This window comes from Mytilus galloprovincialis, chromosome 1 (assembly GCF_965363235.1).
Source record: "Mytilus galloprovincialis chromosome 1, xbMytGall1.hap1.1, whole genome shotgun sequence".
Classification (NCBI taxonomy): Eukaryota; Metazoa; Mollusca; class Bivalvia; order Mytilida; family Mytilidae; genus Mytilus; species Mytilus galloprovincialis.
The window spans coordinates 85,490,424-85,515,008 of NC_134838.1; the positions used below are offsets into that span (position 1 = coordinate 85,490,424).

Genomic DNA, 24,585 nt, shown 5'->3' on the forward strand with positions numbered 1-24,585 from the left:
TGAGTAATGATTTATCTATGGTACAGATAATTGCTAATACAGATTTTTTCAAATGCAGTTGTTTATGATGATCTGTTCTTCTGTTCTTATGTCGCACATCCTCGACATATACCGATCACTTTTACCCAAACATGTCTTGGATAAATACCAATTTGTCAAACTTCAGAACAAAATAATTAGTTGTTTTACACCTCAATTACAATTCAGACACAGCGGGGACAAGGGATGTAAAATATAGTGTTTAACTCTTACCTTACTAAAGGAGAAGCCATATCTGCTGCAGGAAAATTAAAGTCGATATTAAAACTTTTAGATTAACATCAAGGAGTGTCTGCAGATTACGAATACACGAAATGAGGACCAATAACTTCTGTCGCTACAGCTATTAGGCGCGATATTAAAAACATCGCTTTTTACTCTGAATACTTCCCTAGTGCCGATGAAAAATCTCTTCTTATGTTCATTTGTTGGTTAATTGATTCAAAATCACATACAGTCACTTCTGGACCGTATGTTGTGCCTAAAGATAAAATTCGTAAAAGTATGGCTATTACAGAATTTATCGTGTATATACTAAAAATGTGTTTCCTGTACATAAATTATGCAGTGTGTTGAACACTTAGTCTATCATGTGTAAAGTTTTATCTGCTGTTTCTGCTTTCACCGGTTGTGATTCCACTTCACATTATAAGGAATCGGGGGGAAATAGTTTATAAAATTTTAAAAGACAATCTTGGGGACCTTGATTTAGACCATCTTTCAAGCTGTGACATTGTTAAATCTGTCAACTAGACATGAGTTGCAAGGCTCTATGAAATGGACAGCTAAATTTGACAACAGTGATTAGAATAAACTCCGTGAAAGCTAAACAAAAATTATGCTAGCTTAGCCAAACTACCCCATGCGATTCAACTTTCCTTCAACACGTCCTGAAAGCGTTACTTCAGACCACTGTATTGCACAGCCACCAAAGCAGTTTCCATCAGACTTGACTGGGAAGACGCACATGGATTAACGCCAATGTTTTAATAGACATGTGTGCTTTGAACAAAATCTGTCATGCACTGTATTTTATAAAATTGAGAATGGAAATGGAGAATGTGTCAAAGAGACAACAACCCGACCTTTGTCCGTATCAAGGAAGTGAAGCGTGCTGTAATGCTAATACGCGTATTGAATCCGAAACAATGATGGAGAGATTGACCCATAGCTACGATTCTTGCAAAACACGTTCCCACTGTAACGTTTTGATATTTTTTACATGCACTAATCTCTTTTTATATTTAAGACCAGAACTTTTGAATGCACCATTTGAAAGACAAGTTATATATCGTTCAATCTAGCATTATTATCTATAATTTTCCTAATAAATTGCCGAGTCTACACTTTATCAAGATAAACCCAATAAGACATGCGTATTCATTTTATTATTTTGGTTAACACTAAACCAACCGCTTAATACATGCAAGTCACGCCTATGATTTTTCTTAAACTCTCGCATTCGCCTCGTTTGACCATGATAATTGTTTGTTATAACTAATCGATTCGTCTTCGTAAATACACAATATTTATTTATCTTTAGCCAGATACTTATTTTCCAAAAATACAAAACTTTTTGGATGCAAAATTAAAACCACTGTTTCAGCGCTTGGATTGTTTTTTTTTTTTTTGGTTTTTTTTTAAAGAAAATAATGTGATAGGCTGGTGAATTTCAGTTTAGAAATAATTCTGTTATATGTTGTAGTAAAAATTGATAATCAATATGAAAGTTAATAGATGTGAAAAGATCAAGTTCACATCTACATATGTTATGAACTTCCACAATAACGACCAATAACACTAAAAGAGAGGTGAAAGATTCTAAAGGTATTGCTTGATAGTCGAGCATTTATGTCAATTGGGTACTCTTTTCTGCTTTAATTCCTTTCATTTTTACAACGGAAATCAGCAAATTTCTGTCTTATGACTATGTTCATCTTAGAGTCAACAATTTTAAAGTGATATTATAAAACTTATACAATCATATGCAAATGTGAAATAGCAAAACTGTTCATTTATTTTAGGATACTAGTACATAGGTGTATTTGGGCCATTTTTTCTAAATAATATTTTTATTTATTTTTGTAGGAGGGTGCCACATCATGCATTGCTGAGGAAAAACGAGAACGACACACTAGTGTTGAGGTTAATATAAATTTAGCTACAAATAAGCATTTGAATCACAGCCTGAACAGTAAATAATGCTTGTAATTGGAACTTGTGTATATATATGTACATTTGAAAAAGAAGATGGGGTATGATTGTCAATGAGGCAACTCTTCACAAGACAAGAAACCAAAGTTAACAACTATAGGTCACTGTATGGCCTTCAACAATGAGCAAAGACCATACTGCAATATATTTATATAGAAATATCCACTATATGATATATTAAGATTGATCTTTTTCACCTACACGAAAATAGCACTGACCTAAGTTTGTTCCCACAATGCAATAAGTTTCTATTTGTTTGTTAGGATATTTAACAAAAAGTCTTAAAGAAATAGAAAACCAACATAAAGGTAAATAATGACCTAACTTAAATATTAGTGAGCTTCTAACACAATTGATTAAGACATCCATTTCTTTCATATAGACAAGTTGTCAAGTTTTCTATCACTTTTACAGGTAAATTGTTTTTCTGATGCTGATAGTGAAAGCCAGCCAATATTCAGCCAAGACTCTGAGGCTTCTGTGTGTGGCATTGGAAAACTTGAGAAGCTTAATGCTTATCTTGAAATAACAAATATTTCTCCAATAAAAGAAAAGACAACACCATTAAGTACTTCCTGTGAGAAAACAAGAAAAAAGTGTGTATCCAAAGCATTGGAGTGCCTTACTGCTATTTGCAGCACAATATGCCCAGGTGAAGGGGAAGAATTGGAAACCATGGTTTTACAGGCAAAACAAACTCTTCTTAATGAAAAGGTAAGAATTTAAATTGCAAATATGGCAGTTAAACATGATAAACTAAAATCTGTAGTTAAAACAATTGTCCCTGAATATAGAACAAATCAATTGGAAATTAGCCTTTTTAAAAATACCTATAATTGCTTACATCTACTATGTTTGAAATTTGGTGGATAGTTGTCTAATTGGCAATTATACCACATGTCTTTTTTATATTTTTGAATTGTATTAATGATGTATGACCCCATTACTCTGATGATATCTATATACGTCTGTACATGTACATTACAATTAAAATATTGTTTTTCTAGAACTCCTTATTATATATCTAACTGATCCTGTAATAACATAATTATTGTGTTTTGATGTGTCATAGATTTAGTGTTGATATTGCCTTTATTGACCTAGACTCAGTCTCAGTCAGTGTTGGTTCTTTATGTGGAATCTCACCATATATGTATGTACATATATATAATATTGACTCACGTTTCTAAAAATTTTCTATTGTTACTATTATAGATTACAACATTAGATCAAACTTGCTTTATACTGAAGGAAGTGTATTTACAAGCTGAGTCTTGGACTTTACAGAGGCAAATACTGTCTATTATTTGCAAGGACAGAACTTTTAGAGAGATTAAGGAAGTAAGATCATTTAATTATAGAAATAAAAAAGAATTGATACTAGCTGCTTTGTGTAAAATATTATCCTGATTTAGAGTTTCTTGCAATTTGCTTGGCTGATATTGTCCTAAAAGATTTCAGTACAATTTTTAATTAAGTCAATTGGAATTATCTCCCTTATACTATTGACCTAATAAAATTTGAAAAAAAATGAATTGCTTTATAGTCCTTATATTTTAAATTTTTCACGGTTTTAGATAAAATATTAAAAAGGACCATTGAAGTGTATTTTCGGGAATTCGCAGAGTATCACCAGAATGCCAAACAATAACTTTGTGGAAAGGCATGTGATATAAGTCGAAGCAAGTGATAAACTTTTCATATCAGCTCGCTAAGCGCCAATTTGAAAAATACGGATTTTACGTGAATTAAATGATAACAATCATACAGTAAAAATCATATGTTATTTAGTCTAAGTATAGGATAAATATATATATATATATATATATATATATATATATATATATATATATATATATATATATATATATATATATATATATATATATGTATAGGCATCTATTACTACAGTTATGTGTACATGTATGCCATAAAAGACTATTTATATTCTCAAATATTTAGAGGGTTATGGTTCATGATTAATTTCCAAAAATAATTCATTTTATGGGTTTAATAATAGTCAAAGAATAGATCTTTTTTTTAGAATTTTGGGGGATTTTTGTCAATAAAAAAAATGCAGTTATCAGATCCTAATTCAGATGATATATTATTGACAGGAAATAATTTACTTTCTAGACTTACAGACAGTTATATTAAAACATAAATTTCCTGGCAAAATATTAAAAATATTCTACTTTATCACTTTTTTTCAGTTATTACCTAATGTGTCAGCCTGGAAGTTCAATAAAGCCAAGCACCATACAAACGATGTTGGATGTGGTATGCCAGTTGCACTTGACAAAAAATGTAGGAACAGGGTAGACAATGAAAAACTTGAACATTTTATTGACTACATACTGTCATCTAACATTATAAAGGATTTGCCTTATGGGACAAAGACCATGAAACTTTCTTCAGGAGAGGTTGTTGAAGTCCCAAACCTCATAAGAAGCCTAGCACCATCTTCACTGATAACACAGTACACACAATACTGTGAAGCAGAAGATATCATACCATTAGGTATAATAGAATATTAGAGTTTGCATATTTTTTCTATGAAATGTTTTAATTTTGTTAATCAGAGATATAACGACACATAATAAAAATTAAGTTGAACCTCTATATAATAACTACATGAATATTAATTTTATCTTCCTCCAACTCAAAATTGGATCTTTACGATTCACAATTTATACTTAATTTTACAGGATCCTCAACATTATACAAGATTTTAAATGATTGTTCTGCATCTGTACGAAAATGTATAGAGGGATTAGACTACTATGTGGCTGAGGGGGGAAGATCTTTCCTAGACCTGGAAAACATTATAGAAAAATTAGAGATCACTGATGAGAGAAAGAAAGAGATGATTTCATGTCTTCTTAGTGGTAAAAGCTATCTAAAGTCAGACTTTAAGGTAATATATATAGGGTATGCACATATAAACCAGAATATTTAGAACAATGATATTGGAAATTTGTAAAAAAAACAACTTGAATGGCTAATAAATCAGAACATGGGCAATATGTTCCTCATAGCTTCATATTAAACTAAGATTTATTTGTGGCAAGCCATTGTCTTTTCTATTCTAACTTTAAGTTATTTCATATGATATAAAAGATATATCATATAATATGTAAGATATCTCATATAATATGTAGGATATGTCATATGATTTTATAACATTTCTATATCTCAATTAATATAGTTTTTATGAGATACATTGTATTAATTTACTTATGAAATTTATTATATATTACTTTATAAGATATAAAGATATCTTCTTTAAAACTTTTTATATTTAAGATAACTTATTAATATTTTTTATGTAGGATATCTATCTTATATATAGTTTATAAGCTATATCATAGGGAGAGTTTATTAGTAATCTCATGTAATTTGTAAGATATAAAGAAAATTATATGAGATAGCTTATAAAATATATGACATGTGCTGGCTGATTTACCATCCAACTTTAGAGGAGATATGTTAAAAAGTAGCAACTAAACATATATGATCTTTACAAGATCAAGTATTTATTTTATGCCATCAGTCATGAAACACAAAAATTAACATAAGACTCTAGAATCAAATTAATGCTTGTTGATATACATGATATATGTTATTTCTTCAAAAATATATGTTATTTCTTCAAAAATTGTCAAATATTGACTTGAATTACAAGAACAAATTATTTTGATAGGTTCACATAAAGGCTGAATCAAATATAGCAGATCATTGCAGACTTTTTTGCATTGAGTGAAGGTGAAGAGCAGTGTGGTCACAGTCATACAGAAATTTGTCTGCAATGCAGAAATCTTGATGAAATCTTGATGAAATCTTGAATGAAATTTCCACAATTGTTCAGAGTGTCAACTGGGAAAACAAAGATGCAGTACTTTTTCAGGTACTATACATGTTTTTTTCTACTGTAAAATAATTAGAACATGATTGCATCATTATGTAGTTATGATTTAGAATGTTCTTGAGGCATGTTTTTAGTACTCCCTTTTTGATCATTTGTCAAGTAGGTTATCTTTCAATCAGTTTAATTGAGGTCTGGAACTGGCATGTCAGTTAACTGCTAGTAGTCTGTTGTTATTTATGTATTATTGTCATTTTATTTATTTTCTTTTGTTACATCTTTTGACTGAATTTTAATGTGCGTATTGTTATGCGTTTACTTTTCTACATTGACAAGAGGTATAGGGGAGGGTTGAGATCTCAAAAACATGTTTAACCCCGCCACAATTTTGCGCCTGTCCCAAGTCAGGAGTCTCTGGCCTTTGTTAGTCTTGTATGATTTTTAATTTTAGTTTCTTGTGTATAATTCGGAGTTTAGTATGATGTCCATTATCACTGTACTGGTATACATATTTTAGGGGCCAGCTGAAGGACACCTACGGGTGCGGGAATTCTCGCTACATTGAAGACCCATTGGTGGCCTTCCGCTGTTGTCTGCTCTATGGTCGGGTTGTTGTCGCTTTGACACATTCCCCATTTCCTTTCTCAATTTGATCATTATGTCATTTCATTGAGAGAGGTTTTCCTTTATATTTTTTAAATACTTTTGTCTGATGAATGCAGTGTTTAAATTGATATTCGATTACAAGTTGAATTGCTTAAAGTATAACCACTTTTTATTTATTAATTTTCCATCAGGTTGAATCAGCTGTTGATAGCATTACAGACTGGAAAGCCCATATAATGAGATAACGAAACCAAGAAGATGCAAGGTTAGATCTTGTACGAGATTTGAAAAATGGACAAGTATTAGTGACCTGTGATTGGGCAATGAAGATGTTGCCAAGAAAGTATAGGGAGGGTCAAACCGACTGGTTTGCAAAGAGAGGCATGAACTGGCACATAGCCGTGTCAGTTTTTAAAGAACAGGGATGCATCAAAAACTTCACACATGTGCATATATTTTCAGCTCAGGTATGATTCTATATTTTTACTTGCTAAAATACCATTTAATTCACTCACCAATTTTTGAATGTTAGTTTTAGAACAACACGTAAACTCACATACAGTGAAACAAGAAAAAGAATGCATTGCAACAGCCCTTTTATTTATTTTTTCTGGATCAGAAAGTACCTGCATGGAGGCCTTCAACAAAAAGAAAGCACCAATAGCAAACAGTAGTTCTACATCTATGCCTGTTTTACTCACATATGAAGGGCTATCAACAAATTACAGAATAACTAATAAGATATGTTTACAAACTCTTTAGTGAAAAACAGAACAATTTGCGCTACAACAATGACAAGATAAATTTGTAGGAAATAATTGTCAGGAAGCAGAAAGAATTAACATGTATACACACAAGTGCTGCAAAGAAAAAATAAAATAAAGTTTAAAAACAAACATTTTTGCATATTTGTTGTTTCAAATTTAAGTTTAGAAATATGTGTCTTGTTATTATTTGTCTTATTACATGTATTAATTAAGTCCACATTTTGTTATTCAGATATCTCAAGATTCCCCTATAACATCATCTCTGATCAAAGATACTGTTGCTGATCTTCATACCTTGATACCAGATATTCAAGAAATCCACATATATTCAGACAATGCAGGATGCTATAAAAACACATTAATGATGGCTTCACTCAGAAGAGATGTTGGCAATAAAATCAAATCGTACAACTTTTCAGAAGCTCAGGATGGCAAAGGTATGATCTGCAGCATTTATTGTATACACTTGACAAAAAATGCATATAATAAATTCACTCTTGAATCATTTCAAAATTTATTTTGTTTTAAAACTTAACATTATAAGGACTGCTTACAGAAAATTGGCAAAATGTCTAATGAATTTCTTTACAAATTAAAGTTAAAATGATGACACTGTCTGCATATTTCTGTGCAGATACTAAATTAATTTGCTTAATAGTTGCATTTTGTTTCTTTATTTTAGGGCCATGTGATCGTAGAGCCTCCCATATTAAGTCAGTTATCAAGCGATTCATAAATGAAGGTCATGATGTTACTTCAGCTGAAGAAATGAAAGTAGTATGTATATATATTAAATTTGTAAATATATCCAGTAATTTTGATATATCATCATTTTTATATGACCGCAAAACAACTTAATAAATATTTCTAGTAGTATATATTGGTATTACTTTGTTGTTATCATCCTCGTCGTCCGAAGACATTTGGTTTCCAGACAATAACTTTAGTTTAAGGGCATGGATTTTTTTACTAATAACTTGTGTTTAAGTGTATGGTGCTCTCTATGCTGGGATTGAGTTTTGTGGTAATTGGTCCAAAAAGGGGTTTGGGGGAGTATTTTTTTCCAAATTCTTTAAGGGGTTCATATTTTTTTTCAAATTTCAAATTTTTTAAAAGTTTCAAGAACAAATCTTCAATTGCACAGTTATTGCACAATAGACTTGTTAAATCTTTGTCCACATTTATTTTGTGTCAGAAACATATAATATATCAACAATTTGATCACAATTCAAATTCACAGTATCAAGCTTGAATATTGTGTCCAAATTTGCCCCAAATGTTTAGGATTTAATCTCTGCAGCCGTATCAGGCTGTGCTCTGGGAAGCATTGTATTCACATGTAAAATGCAATTGTTTTGTATGATAATTTTTAGCATGCAAAAAGAAATTATTTAAAGTAAACAAATTTCATAAGTCTTTTAAACTATGAATTGATGGACAAACTTCAGTGACAAAACAGTGCTAAATAGTTCAGTGATTTCTCTTTTCCTGTATTTGTGTCTGTTTAGACATATACTATATTTGGTTCTGTACAGACACAAGTGGATGCCGACTGTGCTACGAAATTAATACATCATAAAATAAAAACCCTACTAATGTATTATGTGTCTTATATAAATGTGTTTTCAGACACATCTATAATAATACATGTATCAACAATGTATATTTTTTAGGCCATAGATGCAAGACAAAATGGTCAATTTAGAGTTAAAGTTGTGGACACAGTAACCGTTATCGATGGTGAAAAAAACAATACCAAATCAATTGCAGGAATTACCCAACTGCATAACTTTCAGTTTGAGTCTGATGGATTGAGAGTATGGAAAGCGTACAAAATAGGAAAAGGTAAAGGGTTCTGTGAATTACATAAAGATACTTTCTCATATACCAGTATAAATAAGAAGATATGGTGTCAGTGTCAATGAGACAACTACAAAAAATGTATCCATCTAAGTCCCAATGTATAAAAAGTTAACAATTATAGACCTGTCAAAGTATATCATGCTTTATCAGTAATGTTTTAAGAAGTATTTATAATTCAACCCAATAATTTGATCACTTTAACCTTGAAACAACTCAAGCTTTTGTGGCCATATACTGTCCATCCATCTGTCCCTCACTAAGCCATTACCAGTCATAAAAGTAATAACTGTAAGCATATATAGTGTGACCAATATTTTCTGTATGAATGACTTGATGACTTTGCTAAGTGTTTCATTTACATTTAAGGGTATGTTATCATTTAGCTCCTATTTGTAGAAAAAATATTTGTTTCATTTATTTTAGGACAACTTATTCCTTGGAAATCACTTGGGTCTCCACCAAAGCCAGCTGAACTTCTCATAAAATTGAACTGGACAAATGAGGAAACTGTCAGCAGATCTTTGAGTACTGAAGGTAAGGAACCCTAAATAATAATGTTGCATTCAGTTGGCAGTATGTTATAATTAAGAAAATATTAAATCAGATAAGGAAAATATTTCCTACTGGATGAGATAAGCATTGCACTAATGTAGTGATTATTATACTGAATGTCAGTGGCTAAATTTTAAATAGATGTCATGATCTCAAATGAAACCTCAGTGCATTTACCAACTTTATTAAGTTTGTAACATGACCCTAGAACTAAGACATAGAGGAAAGATACAGATGACTTGTAAATGTGATTCATAAAAGCAGACAAAGATGCCTGAAAAAAACTTTGAGTGGGCCTTCAAAATGTTCAATACTTTGACAACCTAAAGAAAAAGACAGATACAAGCACACAGGAACACATAAAGACATGCACATATATACACAAATATGAAAACTAAAGCTTTGACGCTATTAACATAAAGTGATAATGCTCCTGGACAGGAAGGTAATTTCTGCTCAGCCTGTGATAACACTCATTTTAATAAATCGCCTAATTAATTGTAGGCTTGAGTAATATATTTGACAGTTTTATCCTTTTTTTTTTAAAGATGAAGATCTACACCCTAAACCAAAGAGAAGGAAAATTTCGTATGATTGTCCTAAAGATGGCTGCATCAAATCATTTAGCTCTAATGAGACATTGGATAACCACCTTCTGCTGGGAGATTGTAACTATGTACAAGTCATTTCTGTTCATGACAAAGCTAAAATTATGTATGGCACAAAAGTAAATAGCCTTTTCATTAATACCCAGTCAGTGTCAATACCATCAGACTCAGTTGAAGGAGAAAGTGGGCTGCGTCTGGGATGGGCTCTGAAAACCAAGAAAAAAAGAGTTATTTTCAGTGAGGCTCAGCGGAAATACATGCACGATAGGTTCTATGCAGGAAAAAGAACTGGCAGTCAGGTAGATCCTTTTAGAGCTGCAGAGGAAATGAGAAATATGAAGGAAGAAGATCAGTACCTTTTCAAAAGGAATGACTATTTGACTGGACAACAAATTTCGTCCTATTTTTCAAGACTTGCAATGAAAGACAGGAATTCTGAACCTGGGGATTTTAAATCAGCTGAAGAAGAAGACAGCAAACATGAACTGAAAATAACAATTTTGCAGCAAATTTCTAAATAAGTCCAATTCAACTAAATTTCAATGCTACTTATTATCTTATCTGTTATTTGTCAATTTTACACTTTAAAAAGATTTATTAAAGTTTTCAGTTTGGGCTGAGTTAAGCCTCTGAACAAATTTAGTTTTTTATACAACTTCTGAAAAAATGATTAAGTGATTAATATTATTTATGTGAGAAAAGAAAGACATCTAAAGATTTATGTTCCATGTTGGAGACCATAAGGTAACATTAAATTGTTTTCATCAACAACATTTGGTTTTGGATGTTGATTTGTTTCATTGGCAGTCATAATTTTTTTTATTGTTATATTATTAAACAAAAAATGTTAACCTATATGCAATAGACACGAATTAATACAGACAAGATATAATATAGAATAACATGAAAATGTTTCACACAAAGTTTATTTATATGATGTAAAGAGGCAGTTAGAAATAGACTTGCCAAGCATTTCTATTAGGTTACATGCTGAGTATAAAACCATCTGTGATCTCTATATTGCAAAACTCAAATTGATCATCAACCATATCCCATCAAAAAGTAGTTAAAACTCAGATTCTTTAGAAGAGTAAGAAGTTTATTTTGATTTTTAAAGTCACCTGTTTGTCAAGTTCTGTTAAAAAAACATGATCATAGAGAATTTGATAAAGGTCGAATGAAAAAATCAAGGGAAACAAGAATTTAATTTTAAAGTTGATGTTAGTATTGTTGCTATGGTGATATAGCTGTTTCTATGGTATATTTTACATAGCTGTTTATCAGTATTGAAATATGCATCTATCTAAATATTATCTATAAATAAAAAAAGAAATTTCATTCATTGTTATCTTACTTGATTTTTTGGGAAAAAATATGTTACTATGGTAACAATATGTTGCCATGCACACAAAATAAGGCATTCCCTTAATTTTGAATCTTTTTTCTTAATAATTTGAAAACCACACAGTGATCCATATAACTACTGATCAATTATATAAGCAATTGTGAAAAAAAAATTAAAATAAAGATTTTGGTTGTATTGGCTTAATTTGACCTAATTCCAATTTATGCTATTTTTAGCATGATTTTTAATGGATCATCCATCGAGACCCCACTTATTTTTTTTTTTTTTCTGAATTTATTAATGATATACCTACTTGGTGAACAAAAGATCAATTCCAATTTGTGTTGACAAATTTTAGTAAAATTAGTTTAAATTATGCCAAAAAATGCAAAATTCTGAAATTGTAGATTTTCTGAAATTAGCACATGTTTGTACTATTTTTTTCTTGAGAATGTGTTAAACTGAAATGATTGAGATGTAGTAAAAATATTACCAATAAAGTGTATAGTATGGTCCTTACAGAGAATTGGTATTAATATTCTTAGAATTGTGTTAACGTTGTTTCATGTTGTACAATTCCGGGTTTCTCTACAACTACCTGAACAATTGTTCATATTATAAATTATAAATGTCAAGCTGTCAACAAAGCGTAAGTCCCAGTACACTCTCCACTTCGTCCCCTTTTAACGCCAATCGCAAAAATGTTTGTGATCTGTGTTCCACTCACTTCTATGTTTGTTATTATGTCATGGATGTCATACCCGGCCTGGTTATAACAGTCACTGGAATTAACTTGGGTATCTTGTATTTTATGTTTGGGAAAAGCGATTTATGATTTTTTCAGCTTGATTCGAATTCATATTATGTTCCTTGTTTTTAAAATTGAATTGTTTCACTACAAACCATCACAATGTTTACGACTTGATGTCATCAGTAAAGCACTTTATAAAATATTTGTTTTTGTTTCAAGTCTTCATGTGCTTCTTGATCTAGCATGTTAACTAATGAGTCATTTTGTTATTACTGTTTTCTTTTTGCCGGGATAGGTCTTCTTTTTTAGGGTGTGATTAAAAGAGAAACCAAAAATATATTTTTACGTTTTCAACTCAAAAGATTGATTGATTGATTGATGGTTGCTCACCGTCCAGTGGCCAATATTTTATGCATATTAAGTACGAGAACAAGTTCAAAACAAATACAATAGGTAGGTTGTTGTAATAGAGGCCATATAGGATGATGGCCGGGGAAATTTGGACTGCCACTGGAAAATGAGGGTATATTGAATAGGGACAGAAAAATTACCTTGCAACAGGACACCTACGGACCCCTCAGAGAGCAAGGGTTTTTAACGTGCAAAGAGCGAGGCACTCTCTTTACACGAGGCATCGGATTTAACGTCACCCTTCTGACCGGACGTGACTGCGAACTTGATACATCCCGCACAGCTAAACGGACGCCCTACTTCGGCAAGCGTTTTACTGCCGGTCAGGAGAAGACCAAGTGACCATATTTCTATACCCCAGTCACCCTTGGGGTTTATACTCAGAAGATAGAATCAGACTAATAATTCAACGACAACAGTACACAATACATAACCTAGAAAGCAAGGACTGATCAAAATTAACACAAATAAAAATCGAAAGTTATCCTTAAAATATGTTGATACTTAAAATCAAGTTAATAGTCACCAGATAATAGCTGTGTATAAATCCTTCCATTTCAAACTCCAACAAGTCCTCATTCACTTTTTTTGTCAGTTTCAGATATCCTGAAGTAGGTTGATGTTTTCTTTTCTAAACAATGAACGCTGGTTGACATGTTTTAATTGTTCTCTCAAACTTGTATATGTTTTTAGGTTTCACTCTGATATCAATCTCTTCAAAAGTAAAACTTCTGCCATCGACGTTACTGGTATTCATTTTTATGTTCTACCCATTCGTAATGATTTGACACCAAAATCACCCAAATAACACATTGCACCAACTGCACCTGCACATCAATGATGACTGCCATTCACTTAGGTAAGACATAATATTGAGATCCGACAATTGATATTTGTAGAAATCAAATTTTATTTTAATCTCCTCAGATAATGCCTAATATCTTTTGTCGTATGTCCAATTTGCAAATTTCTCTCCGAAACTATTATACATCTCTTTTAACATATCTTAAAAGTTGATTGCTTTTGACCTGTTTGTTAAGCAATGCAAGTAACATTTTCTCTTTCAGTCTTATCAGCTGAATTTGTTCAATTGTATGAAATTTTGCTATATCTTTATTTTTTACGCAGTTGTTTCTTAGGAAAAGCTTCTTTTTTTGTGTTTCAAAAGCAAACACCATTGTATTTGTTATGGTCCTGTCGTGTTTATATATCTTCTAATCCTCCCTCTTATTTCATTTTTATTTGAAGGTTTTTTTGCAGTTTTTAAACCAACCCTGATATCATTTATCAAAATGCAGGGTCAAATGTAAACCGTTACTTTTGACATAAGATTCCACCAATTTAGTTTATTTTTTGTTGTATGTTGTAAGCTTTATTTATTTCAATTTCTTGTAAATCTAATAAATGACAATTTACTGTTACAAAATTTTCCATTCCTCTCTGTAGGTTCTATGATATGACACCTAACATTTCGTAGCTTCATGAGTCGTTTTTATTCAGATCATTTGTATATATGCACCTGGAAAAAAGTATTGCAACACCTGATTTTTTCCATTAGACATATGTCAAACCTTAGGTGTACCTTTCTTTTATATAAATTATGGTTAAAGTTCATAGTTTTGGGGTGAATTGTGTCTTTTTAAAGCTGAAAGACATATTAAACACTGAAAAATTTAAATTTAATTATACACATTTATTTTTAAAAAGTAATTTTTTTTTAGCACAAATGCACTATTTACAAATATAGGTCTACGCAATTCCAATTCCATCGGACAACTTCGAGTTCATGTCAAACATACCCGTTTTGATTCATTTTGTCAATTTAAACTGAAAATTTCAATATTTTGTATAAATTCCGTTCACACGGATCACTGCTTCCAGCTGTCTTCTAATACCACCACATAACCGTCGTATTTGTTGTTGTATTAACTGTTGCAATTCATAGTGCAGTACATTTTCTAATTCTGTAAGATTTTGCACAGCAGGTGTCATTTTCGAATCGGGGCTACATGCCTGCCAGGGAAATGTCTCCACTGACTCGTCGTGAAGATACGATGGTACAGCCCGCGATCGATGCGGTCGTGCATTATCGATCATAAAAATGGGCCTTGTCCTCAACAGGTGATTGTCAAAATGCGGTACTACACTTGCCTCAAGGATTTGCTGCTGGTATCTTTGCCCATTAAGGTTACCACGAACAGTTACAGGTCCAGATTGCAGGCAAGAGACACGCATCCCCACACCATAACGGAGCAACCACCAAAAGCGACTGTCTAAACAATGTTCCTTTCGTCATATGTTGTATTTGGATGCCGCCAAACTAAAACTCGGCCATCCGAGACATGCAAAACAAATTTGCTTTCGTCGAATCAATGCATCCTCCTTTAAGATACCAAATTCCAGCAATGACGGGCTCGACACCACCGTCATCGTTCAGCTTTGTGTCTTTGCGTTAAAATGGCCTTTTCCCGGGCCTTCGGGAACGGTATCCTGCCCTTTTTTGTCGATTTCTCAAAGTTTTTTGAGGAGAGTGCACAATGTGGAAACCACTATCTTTTCAATACTGTACTGGTAATGAAGGAGTTTCTTCGAATAACTCGACTAAAAGCTCTGTTTTCACGATCGGAAGTTTCTGAAGGTCTTCCAGATCTGTGAAGGTCCTTCACAGAATTGGTATATTGATGTTTACTTACCATTCTGCTGATTGTTGAATGGTGGTGGCCCACGTGCACGCGTCGGGCAATCTGCCTTAACGATATTCTAGCTTCTCGTATGCCAATAATTTGCCATCTAACATCAATAGAAAGTTGAGGAGGACCCATTTCATCAACTGTTGATAAGTTTTTCACAAACAAGCTAACACACAGCATACATTTTGACCCGTACCTTAAACTTGACTTTTGAAAGTTTTAAGTGACGGCCATTCACGGACAGCTCATGGGGAAATGCATGGGTGCAAAACAATGAATGTAAGGGCAATAAGTAGGAAAGGTGTACTCTATCAGATAAATAAAAATGAAAAATAAAAAAAAAATTGAAATTTTTTTTTTTATTTCTTATATATTTGGCGATACTTTTTTCCAGGTGTATATATAATCTTCCTTACTGTAAGCTTTCAACGTTAATGTCAATTATTAATTTATTTTTTATTTCATCATTCTCCTATCAGGTAATATTTTCTTTCGTTACTGGTCTATTAATTGGAAGGGAAAGGGTAAGGGGTGGGTTAATGTTTTAAAAACTGGTGATATGTTTTTGCAATTGTCAATTCTATACTACACGTCTACTTTGTTTTTGACCAAAAGACACGGGGAAACCTAAGATAGATCTCATCACAAATCCAATATCGAGGTATGATAAAATGGACACCTCCTTCCCACGACTTAGATTTAAATCAAAAATATTCTTAATGGCAGTACTTGTATCCGGACTATGTGCACATGAAAGGTAAGCTAAGATATTTTATCGACAAAACGGCCCAGGTGGGATAAATAAAAGAAGATCTACATCTTAGATTACAAATTGATTTTAAACTTGATGATTAAGAAGTCACTTTGTATACAAAAAGCGCGTCTAGCGTATCTATGATGATGAAAAAAACAAAAACAAAAAACTTACAGCTAATAAAAGTATCATGCTGCCAAGACCAAATTATTAGTAAACATTCAACATCCAATTGATTTACAGATTGTCAATCCATGAATGTGTATTTGTATACAATAATAACATTTTATTAGCTTTTAATTTACTGATACCAGACACAAAATCAATATTGATACAAAGAAAAACAATATTCAATGATCTAGTAACAGTGTTGAATTGGTAACCTTTTGGAATAAGTTTCTTTAAAGGATCGATAAGTTTACCCCACCCTTACGGAAATGTTAATAAAAAAATGTTCTACGGCAATACCATTTTCGCCACTAGGTGTCATGGGAAGCTGAATAGCTAAAGTCTACTTGAGAAAAAAACCAGGGTGTTGTTCGGCTTAGATTGCTTTTAAATTTGGTCAAAGTTGGGGTCGGACACCCTAACCCACCCTTTCGGAAATGTTAATAAAAAATATTCTACGACAATCCTTTTTTCGCCACTAGATGCAATGCGACGCTGAATAGCTAAGGTCTACTTGAGAAAAAAAATCCAGGTGTTGTTCGGCTTAGATTTTTTTTAAATTTGGTTCAAAGTTGGAGTCGGACACCCTACCCCACCCTTACGGAAATGTTAATAAAAAAATAGTCTACGGCATACTTTTTTTCGCCACTAGGTGCAATGTGAAGCTGTATAGCTGAGCTCATTGGTTGGCAGTAACAAATACCGTTAGATTATTTTGTTGAGAAACGTGCGTTTGTCATTTTATTGGAAATCTGTTAAAAAAAACCGCAAAAGTAGAATAAACTTATTAATTAAATGAATGTTTATGACTTAAAATTGTAAGGTTAACAAAATCGGAAAAATACGGTTCAGCAATTTTACTTTAATATAACACACATGTATTACCAGAAATTTCATTAGCTTGTAGATACACAATATGTTAAATATAATTGTGAATCCTGATTTGATTTTTTTCAAAGCTTTTATTCCACTTTGTAAATTCAGCTGTTACGCACACCACGCCTAATTTGCAAACATATGTGATTTTATTATATAGCTAGCTTGTTAACCTCCTGGTTTCCAGATATGATATTTTTGTTTCATTTGGCAGAGACATTACATCGAAATGTTACCAGAATAAATAGATATGATTAGCAGTGAAAATAGGTTGGTTTACAGTATTCCCATCACTTTGTGTCTTTCATCATTGAAGTCATGGTTTTCTTCTATTTACTTTTACAAAAAACATATTCTCCTTTAAAACTACTAGGCTTATCAGCAAGACAATTTCTACAAGGGTCAGAATTGCTGAAATGATCAGTTTACTACTAATACGAGTTAATGCCCTTAAATGAAAATGTTTACCCTAGAGTTTAATATGTGTTATGCAAAAACTATAAAAGATAAAAAGAAACTTTAAACAACAAAACTGATCAACAAAACAAACTCTACATATAGGTCAACAAAACCAAAAATAGTAAATAGGAAGATTTGTATTCAATTTTTGTGCTTTGAGCAAAAACAATTAGTAGTTATCAGGCAAGAATCTCAAAGTCTTTTTATTTTAATCTTAGTATTTTTAGGTGGAACAAAAATATAATGAATCAGGTACTACACAGATTGGAGAGCTGATAAGTGGATGTCCTTCACCTTCATTAAAAAAGAATGTGTTAATAGGATATGTGGAAACTTCATTTTCTTAAATTGGAACTGGTGTTCAGCTGGAAATACGAAAGAAGATGATGCAAGCTACTGTGTCAAAAATGCCATTTTTGAAGTGCAATTATTTTACTGGCTAGTAATGTGAATTATTTTTGTCATTTAGATATCTGGACCTTAAATGACCACATGATTATTTAAAACACTTGGTTGTGCTTTGTATGCACACCTGACTGTATTTTCTTTTTCACATGATAAATTTCTTTAGATTTTTTAAAAGAATTTTATCTAGTTTTAAGATTAATTCATACTCAGTAATATTTTTATTTAATTTGTCCTAAAAACTGTTAATTAGATTATTTTTTTTTTTATTTTCAAAATATAAAATTAATTTGTAAATACAAAATATAAACATTAAACTTCAATTTGTATTATGGTCCAGATACTTAAATGGTATGTAACTTTATGCATTGTTATTTGAAAATTAAGATTTAGGAATTTCAAAATCTATTACTGTGGTTTTATTTTCATGGTTATCAATTTTTGTCGATATTTGATTTCAGGGTTTTTCCAATCTCTCCATACAAAACCTATAGAAAATTTGTAATTATTTGAACATTTGAATTTGTGGTTCACCTGTTACCACGAAACCCACAGTATCCAATGAATAATAACGAATCCACAGTATTATCATTTTAGTGCACAGAATATTATTTCTATAAGGGCATTTGATACATAATAATGAATGTCTTTATAGGTATTTAAAACCTGATTTCATGTAAGCACAAAAAGCTTTCTTGGTCTATGGACATTTAACACCAAGAGTCTAATGATCTCCAGTTATAGATTTTTACCCCAAAAAAAGAAATTACTTCCGTGATTTGAAACATTTTTATATATACTAAAGTTTGTTAAATAAGCAGTATTAAGCGGCTTTATATTGTTATTTCTGCCAAGTTTCCAGTGTTCCAGCTTGAATCTCAACAGGGTGCTGTTTGACAGAATAGGCACTTTAACCTTCAACCAGGTTATCAGGAAATGTTGAACAGTGTAAATTACTTGGAATTTAAGTTTACTTCAGAAAATATGCTATAGAATTTAACAATTTTTATGAATTCCTTTCTTTAAATAACGTGCGTAAAAATGTGTAATCTTTGCTGTATCCTTTCTTGGCAAATATCCCAAGGGTTGTTAATTTCAATTTTATGATAATATTGTTATGTTGTTTTATTTTTTTGTTTGTTGAGATTTTTTGCCGATGATATCACAAATGACATTGGATATGTGCCTTACGTCGTAACTACAATCCCCTATCCTTTCATGAATGTGACCTTCCGGATTAGACTATTTACCGGATGTGTTATCACTTAAGCAACACGACGGGTGCCACATGTGGAGCAGGATCTGCTTACCCTTTCGGAGCACCTGAGATCACCTCTAGTTTTTGGTGAGGTTCGTGTTGTATTCTTTAGTTTTCTATGTTTTGTCATGTGTACTATTGTTTGTCTGTTTGTCTTATTCATTTTTAACCATGGCGTTTTCTGTTTATTTTAGATTTCTGAGTTTGACTGTTCCTTTGGTATCTTTCGTCCTTCGTGCCACGATCCATTAGTACAATTTCATGAATTTTTATATCATTCAATAAACTATGAAAAGCTGTACCATACTTAATATTTCTTTGTTTTTGTTATACCTTAGTAAATTCCAACCATAATAAAATTCTATCAGTGTTGGTGTTTGAAAATAATCTGAATGTTTGGAAAACCAGTGTTTTCTGTGACATTTGTTTTCAAAAAATGTTGTAATATTCAGTATGTTTTACAGAGAATGTAAATATAGCGTGATGTGAGCTTCAATGTAAAATGTGAATCAAATGTGTGTTGTTGAAGTATTGTGTATCATTGTTCTATGCTATTATTATAAATTTGCAAATATATTTTATAGAATAAATCCTATATAACATCTTAATATTATTTAGTCTAAATTGCAGCAAATTGCGCAATATGCAAAGGCTTTCAAGCTTTTGAAATTATGTGTTTGAAATAGCCTCAAATCCTTTGACCTGGACTACTACCAGCATTTGATCTGTGAAGTTGTTCCTAAAGTAATCAAATTTTCCTCATATAACAAATGAAAGGACTGTAAATAAACTCATCATAGATACCAGGACTAAATTTAGTATATACGCCAGACGCGGGATTCGTCTACAAAAGACTCATCAGTGACGCTCGAATCCAAAAAAGTTAAAAGGCCAAATAAAGTACGAAGTTGAAGAGCATTGAGAACCAAAATTCCTTAAAGTTTTACCAAATACAGCTAAGGTGATCTAAACTGAGGTAGAAAAGCCTTAGTAATCCAAAAAAATTGTAAACAGTAACTTTATAAATATGGCTTTCCTATTAAAGACATGCAAAATAACAACTGCTTCAAACAATAAGATTTTCAGCACATGTACTGCTTAGTTGCTTAAGCTTTTGTTAATTGTTGGTGAAGAAAAAATAACACACTTGACATGTCCCATTGTCATTTTAATGCATATTATAAAAAAAAGGCTGCATATGCTGAAATGTCTTGCCTGCTTTACTGACTATTGATTTCATGTTGAAAGTCTTGAAGATAAAGGTTTTATTAAACATATCGCATAGACTTTGACAGATCTACGGTATGAGAATAAGGTCATGGTCAGATAAATTCTGTCAGACAGACTTATACACCTTACAATTTGTATAGAACACCAAATAAAGTTGACCTATTGCTTATCATATGGTAATTGAAAAACTGGCCAAACACAAAATTGACATTGACAAATAAAACAAGCATGAAAATAAGGTTATGGTCAGATGATACCTGATACACAGACATGTGTACCTAATATAGTTAACTTCTTACTTATAGTATTTGAAAAAAACAGATTAAAGCACAGATTCTTATCATTGACCAATTAACCATGAAAATGAGATCAAGGTAAGATAAAACCTCCTAGACAACCATGCACCCATTACAAACATTCCATACACCACATATAGTTGACCTTCTGCTTGAAGTATTTTACAAACCGACCTTATCATGTAATTTTAACCATGATCACTGATCAATGAAATAAGATTGAGTCAGGTGAACTCTACTTTCTAATAGACATGTATATGCTGGAAGAAACCCATATACTAAAATTGAGAAAGGAAATGGGGAATGTGTCAAATCGACAACAACCCGACCATAGAGCAGACAACTGCTTAAGGCCATCAATGGGTCTTCAATGTAGCGAGAAACTCCCGCACCCGTAGGTGTCATTCAGCTGGCCCCTTAAAAATATGTATACTAGTACATTGATAATGGACGTCATACTTAAGTCCGAATTATACACAAGAAACTTAAATAAAAAATCATACAAGACTTACAAAGGACAGAAGCTCCTGACTTGTGACAGGCGCACAATTGAGGCGGGGTTAAACATGTTAATGAGATCTCAACCCTTCCCCTATACCTCCAGCCAATGTAGAAAAGTAAACGCACAACAATACGCACAATAAAATTCAGTTCAAGAGAAGTCCGAGTCCGATGTCAGAAGATGTAACAAAAGAAAATGAATAAAATGACAATAATACATAAATAACAAACGACTACTAGCAGTTAACTGACATGCCAGCTCCAGGCCTCAATTAAACTGATTGAAAGATTATGTCTTCATCATATGAATATCAGGCATAATCCCTCCCGTTAGAGGTTTAGTATCATACTATCTTAAAATATATGAGAAGAACATAACCCGTGTCAAGCCAACAACTGTTTTTTTTTTAAATACATGTGTTTAGTTCCGATGCAAAGACCCTATAAGTGAATCAATACTAAAGCCAAAATATGCAATCATAAATGACCTGACAACAGTATCGTAACTATATCCCTTCTTAATAAGTCTGTTTAAAGTTTTGAAAGCTTTTGAGGTGAATACTGACATTTTTGTGCTTAAAGTTTGTAAAGAATATTACCATAAAAGATTGGATGTGAAATACTTGAACGTATAAGATGTCTGCATGTTGAGTTATATTTACGAATTAATTCCTTATACCGATGATAAAATTTAGTAAATGTTTTGACCAGTGTGTGATATCGAAAACCCTGGTGTGATAAATTTTCAGTAATACAAAAATTTCTCTCGCTAAAATCTAATACGTCGTTACACACACGAGCGAATCGTATATGTTGAGATATATAAAAACCATAAGATAGTATTAGCATTATTTAAAGTAAGTTCAACAGGATAAATTTCTTTAGTGTACATACTGAAGTCGTCATTATTGAGAGCCAATATATCATCCAAATATCTAAAAGTACTGTTAAATTTTTGTATCAAATGTTGTTTCGATGGGTCTTTGCTAATTTTAGTCAACAATTGTAACTCATAACAGTACAAAAACATGTCCGCAATAAGTGGTACACAGTTAGTCCCCATTGGAATTCCAATAACTTGACGATATACGGAATCTCCAAAGCGAACAAAGATGTTATCAAGTAAAATTTCAAGAGCATATAGAGTAGCAAAGCATGTCCAATTTCAAGTTCTTTTGTTTACTGCTACTAAAAAATGACCTAAAAGAGTTTAAACATATGTACTCGCATTCTGACTTTTTAAATGCCCAGTTAATTTTTTCTAAATAAGAATATGAGGCAAAGTGGTATATAGGGTAGAAAAATCAAAACTTAGAACAGATTCAAAATCACCAATATATGCATGCAATTTATCAAGTACTTCCAACGAGTTTTGACACTCCAAAAGTAATTAATTCCACTATTTTCAAAGGCCTTATTTGAACAATTTATTATCAGGTTTTTTATTGTACCAAGTGTACTAATAAGTAGAATAGACAATTTAGTAGCGAAACAATGGCTTGAAGATGAAATAAATCTATATTTGTAAGGTTTTTTGTGTAGCTTCGGAAGCCATTACATAGTTGGGGCTTTCATTGTGTTTGGACTGAATATATTACTTATGATAAGTGAGAAATTCAATTACAATTTTTTCTTTCTCAAATAGTCACTTAATCATGATGCAAAGGGCAATGAAAATATTACAGACGTAAAATTCATAACAAGTTATCTGCATGCAAGATATAAAGCATCCAGGTCTACTACCTTCTGAAATATAAAGCTTCATACAAAAAGATTACACCATCTCTGGATAGTGATACCTAAGTCTTGCATAATGCACCAAAAGACAATAAAAAACAAAGATTAATTCACAGGTCCACATTTATTTACAAAAAAATAAACATGCATGTATAAGTATAATAAGTAACAATAAATTCCTAAAAAACAGAATTTTGAAATTTTTGAATTTGATTTTTTTTAATTGAATAATCCAAATTGAGGGACATGCTCTTGTTTATTGAACGTACCTATAATGTCGACACGTCCTGAGGTGGTAGGCGTGCATTCGGGTTGATTCATCGAATTGGTATGGTTCTACGTCATACTGATATATTCATATCCAAGTATGGTCAACATGCATCCGTCGTGAATCATCCGTACTTCTGGTGACGTCATTATTTGGGGCGGAACATACCCGTATATATGTGCGCCCTAGCGCCCTGCGGATTTGAGGGGGTCAAAACTGATTCGATATTACTCATACCATCCTATGTGGAAGGTACCTCCAACCTGAGTTAGAAATGGTAAGTCCTTATATCTCCATGTCAGGTAATTCATGAAATATCGAGACAAATTTTGGTAACAATGATAGCAATTTAAGGAATTATCGCCCCTTAGGTGTTAATACTAGTTCATTGCAACCAAATTATATTTCGAAATACCAGAACAGGGAAAGGAAACAAAATGTTCCGTATCGATCAATAGACCTCTAAACGGCTTTTATATTTGTGTTGTTTTGGTTGCTGTCTCATTGACGTTTACTCCACTGTTATTCGAAATAATAATAAGTATGACTTATGCTGTATTCAGTACATGTGTCTCCTTTGAATCATCCCTCGAGGTCCGTGTGTACCTGAGATTGGTACGGTTTGTGCAGTTTTTCGCATAGCTTGCAATAATCTGAGACAGATTTCCCAAGTTCATTGATTTTCTTCCATTCAAAATACTATTGAAAACAAGTCTCAATAGCACCAACTTTCTTTACATAATTAACAAAATCACTTATGTTTTTGAAGTCAATGAAATTGATATACGAATTTGGTATTACAGTCCAGTTAACAATTGGAACTGTATCACTTTTCGCCAAAGTAGACCAGTATTTCTCTGTCACGTAATGCCAACAATTAGAATTTTCAAAAGCTAGTCTAAATTTGTATAAATTCGATATA

At 32.0% G+C, this 24,585-nt stretch overlaps 2 protein-coding genes and 1 long non-coding RNA gene across 4 annotated transcripts in view; all 3 read left to right on the forward strand.

Moving 5' to 3' along the window:
- Window positions 1-20,233, forward strand: part of LOC143042571 (uncharacterized) — a 38,423-nt gene extending 18,190 nt beyond the window's left edge. The window contains exon 3 of one of the 2 annotated variants that reach the window (XR_012968052.1): window positions 18,187-20,233. This is a non-coding gene — a long non-coding RNA (uncharacterized LOC143042571). The remainder of the gene's footprint in view (window positions 1-18,186) is intronic. The other variant, XR_012968051.1, reaches the window with a different exon arrangement.
- On the forward strand, window positions 2,132-5,527 carry LOC143060510 (uncharacterized). The gene is made up of 6 exons (XM_076233614.1): window positions 2,132-2,184; window positions 2,668-2,967; window positions 3,469-3,594; window positions 4,467-4,773; window positions 4,962-5,170; window positions 5,522-5,527. Exons 2-6 carry the CDS (start codon window positions 2,929-2,931, stop codon window positions 5,525-5,527), a joined length of 687 nt encoding a protein of 228 aa, XP_076089729.1. The 5' UTR covers window positions 2,132-2,184; window positions 2,668-2,928.
- LOC143042564 (uncharacterized) lies at window positions 6,001-11,852 on the forward strand. The gene is made up of 7 exons (XM_076214964.1): window positions 6,001-6,160; window positions 6,916-7,191; window positions 7,724-7,928; window positions 8,174-8,268; window positions 9,165-9,336; window positions 9,778-9,888; window positions 10,455-11,852. Exons 2-7 carry the CDS (start codon window positions 7,048-7,050, stop codon window positions 11,033-11,035), a joined length of 1,308 nt encoding a protein of 435 aa, XP_076071079.1. The 5' UTR covers window positions 6,001-6,160; window positions 6,916-7,047; the 3' UTR covers window positions 11,036-11,852.
- Window positions 20,234-24,585: the final 4,352 nt, after the last annotated feature.

Coding starts and splice junctions, on each gene's coding strand:
- LOC143060510 (XM_076233614.1), top strand. CDS start 2,929: ATGGTTTTACAGGCAAAACAAACTCTTCTTAATGAAAAG. Junction 2,968..3,468: donor AAACTCTTCTTAATGAAAAG/GTAAGAATTTAA, acceptor TTACTATTATAG/ATTACAACATTAGATCAAAC. Junction 3,595..4,466: donor CTTTTAGAGAGATTAAGGAA/GTAAGATCATTT, acceptor ACTTTTTTTCAG/TTATTACCTAATGTGTCAGC.
- LOC143042564 (XM_076214964.1), top strand. CDS start 7,048: ATGAAGATGTTGCCAAGAAAGTATAGGGAGGGTCAAACCGACTGGTTT. Junction 7,192..7,723: donor TGCATATATTTTCAGCTCAG/GTATGATTCTAT, acceptor TTTGTTATTCAG/ATATCTCAAGATTCCCCTAT. Junction 7,929..8,173: donor AGAAGCTCAGGATGGCAAAG/GTATGATCTGCA, acceptor TCTTTATTTTAG/GGCCATGTGATCGTAGAGCC.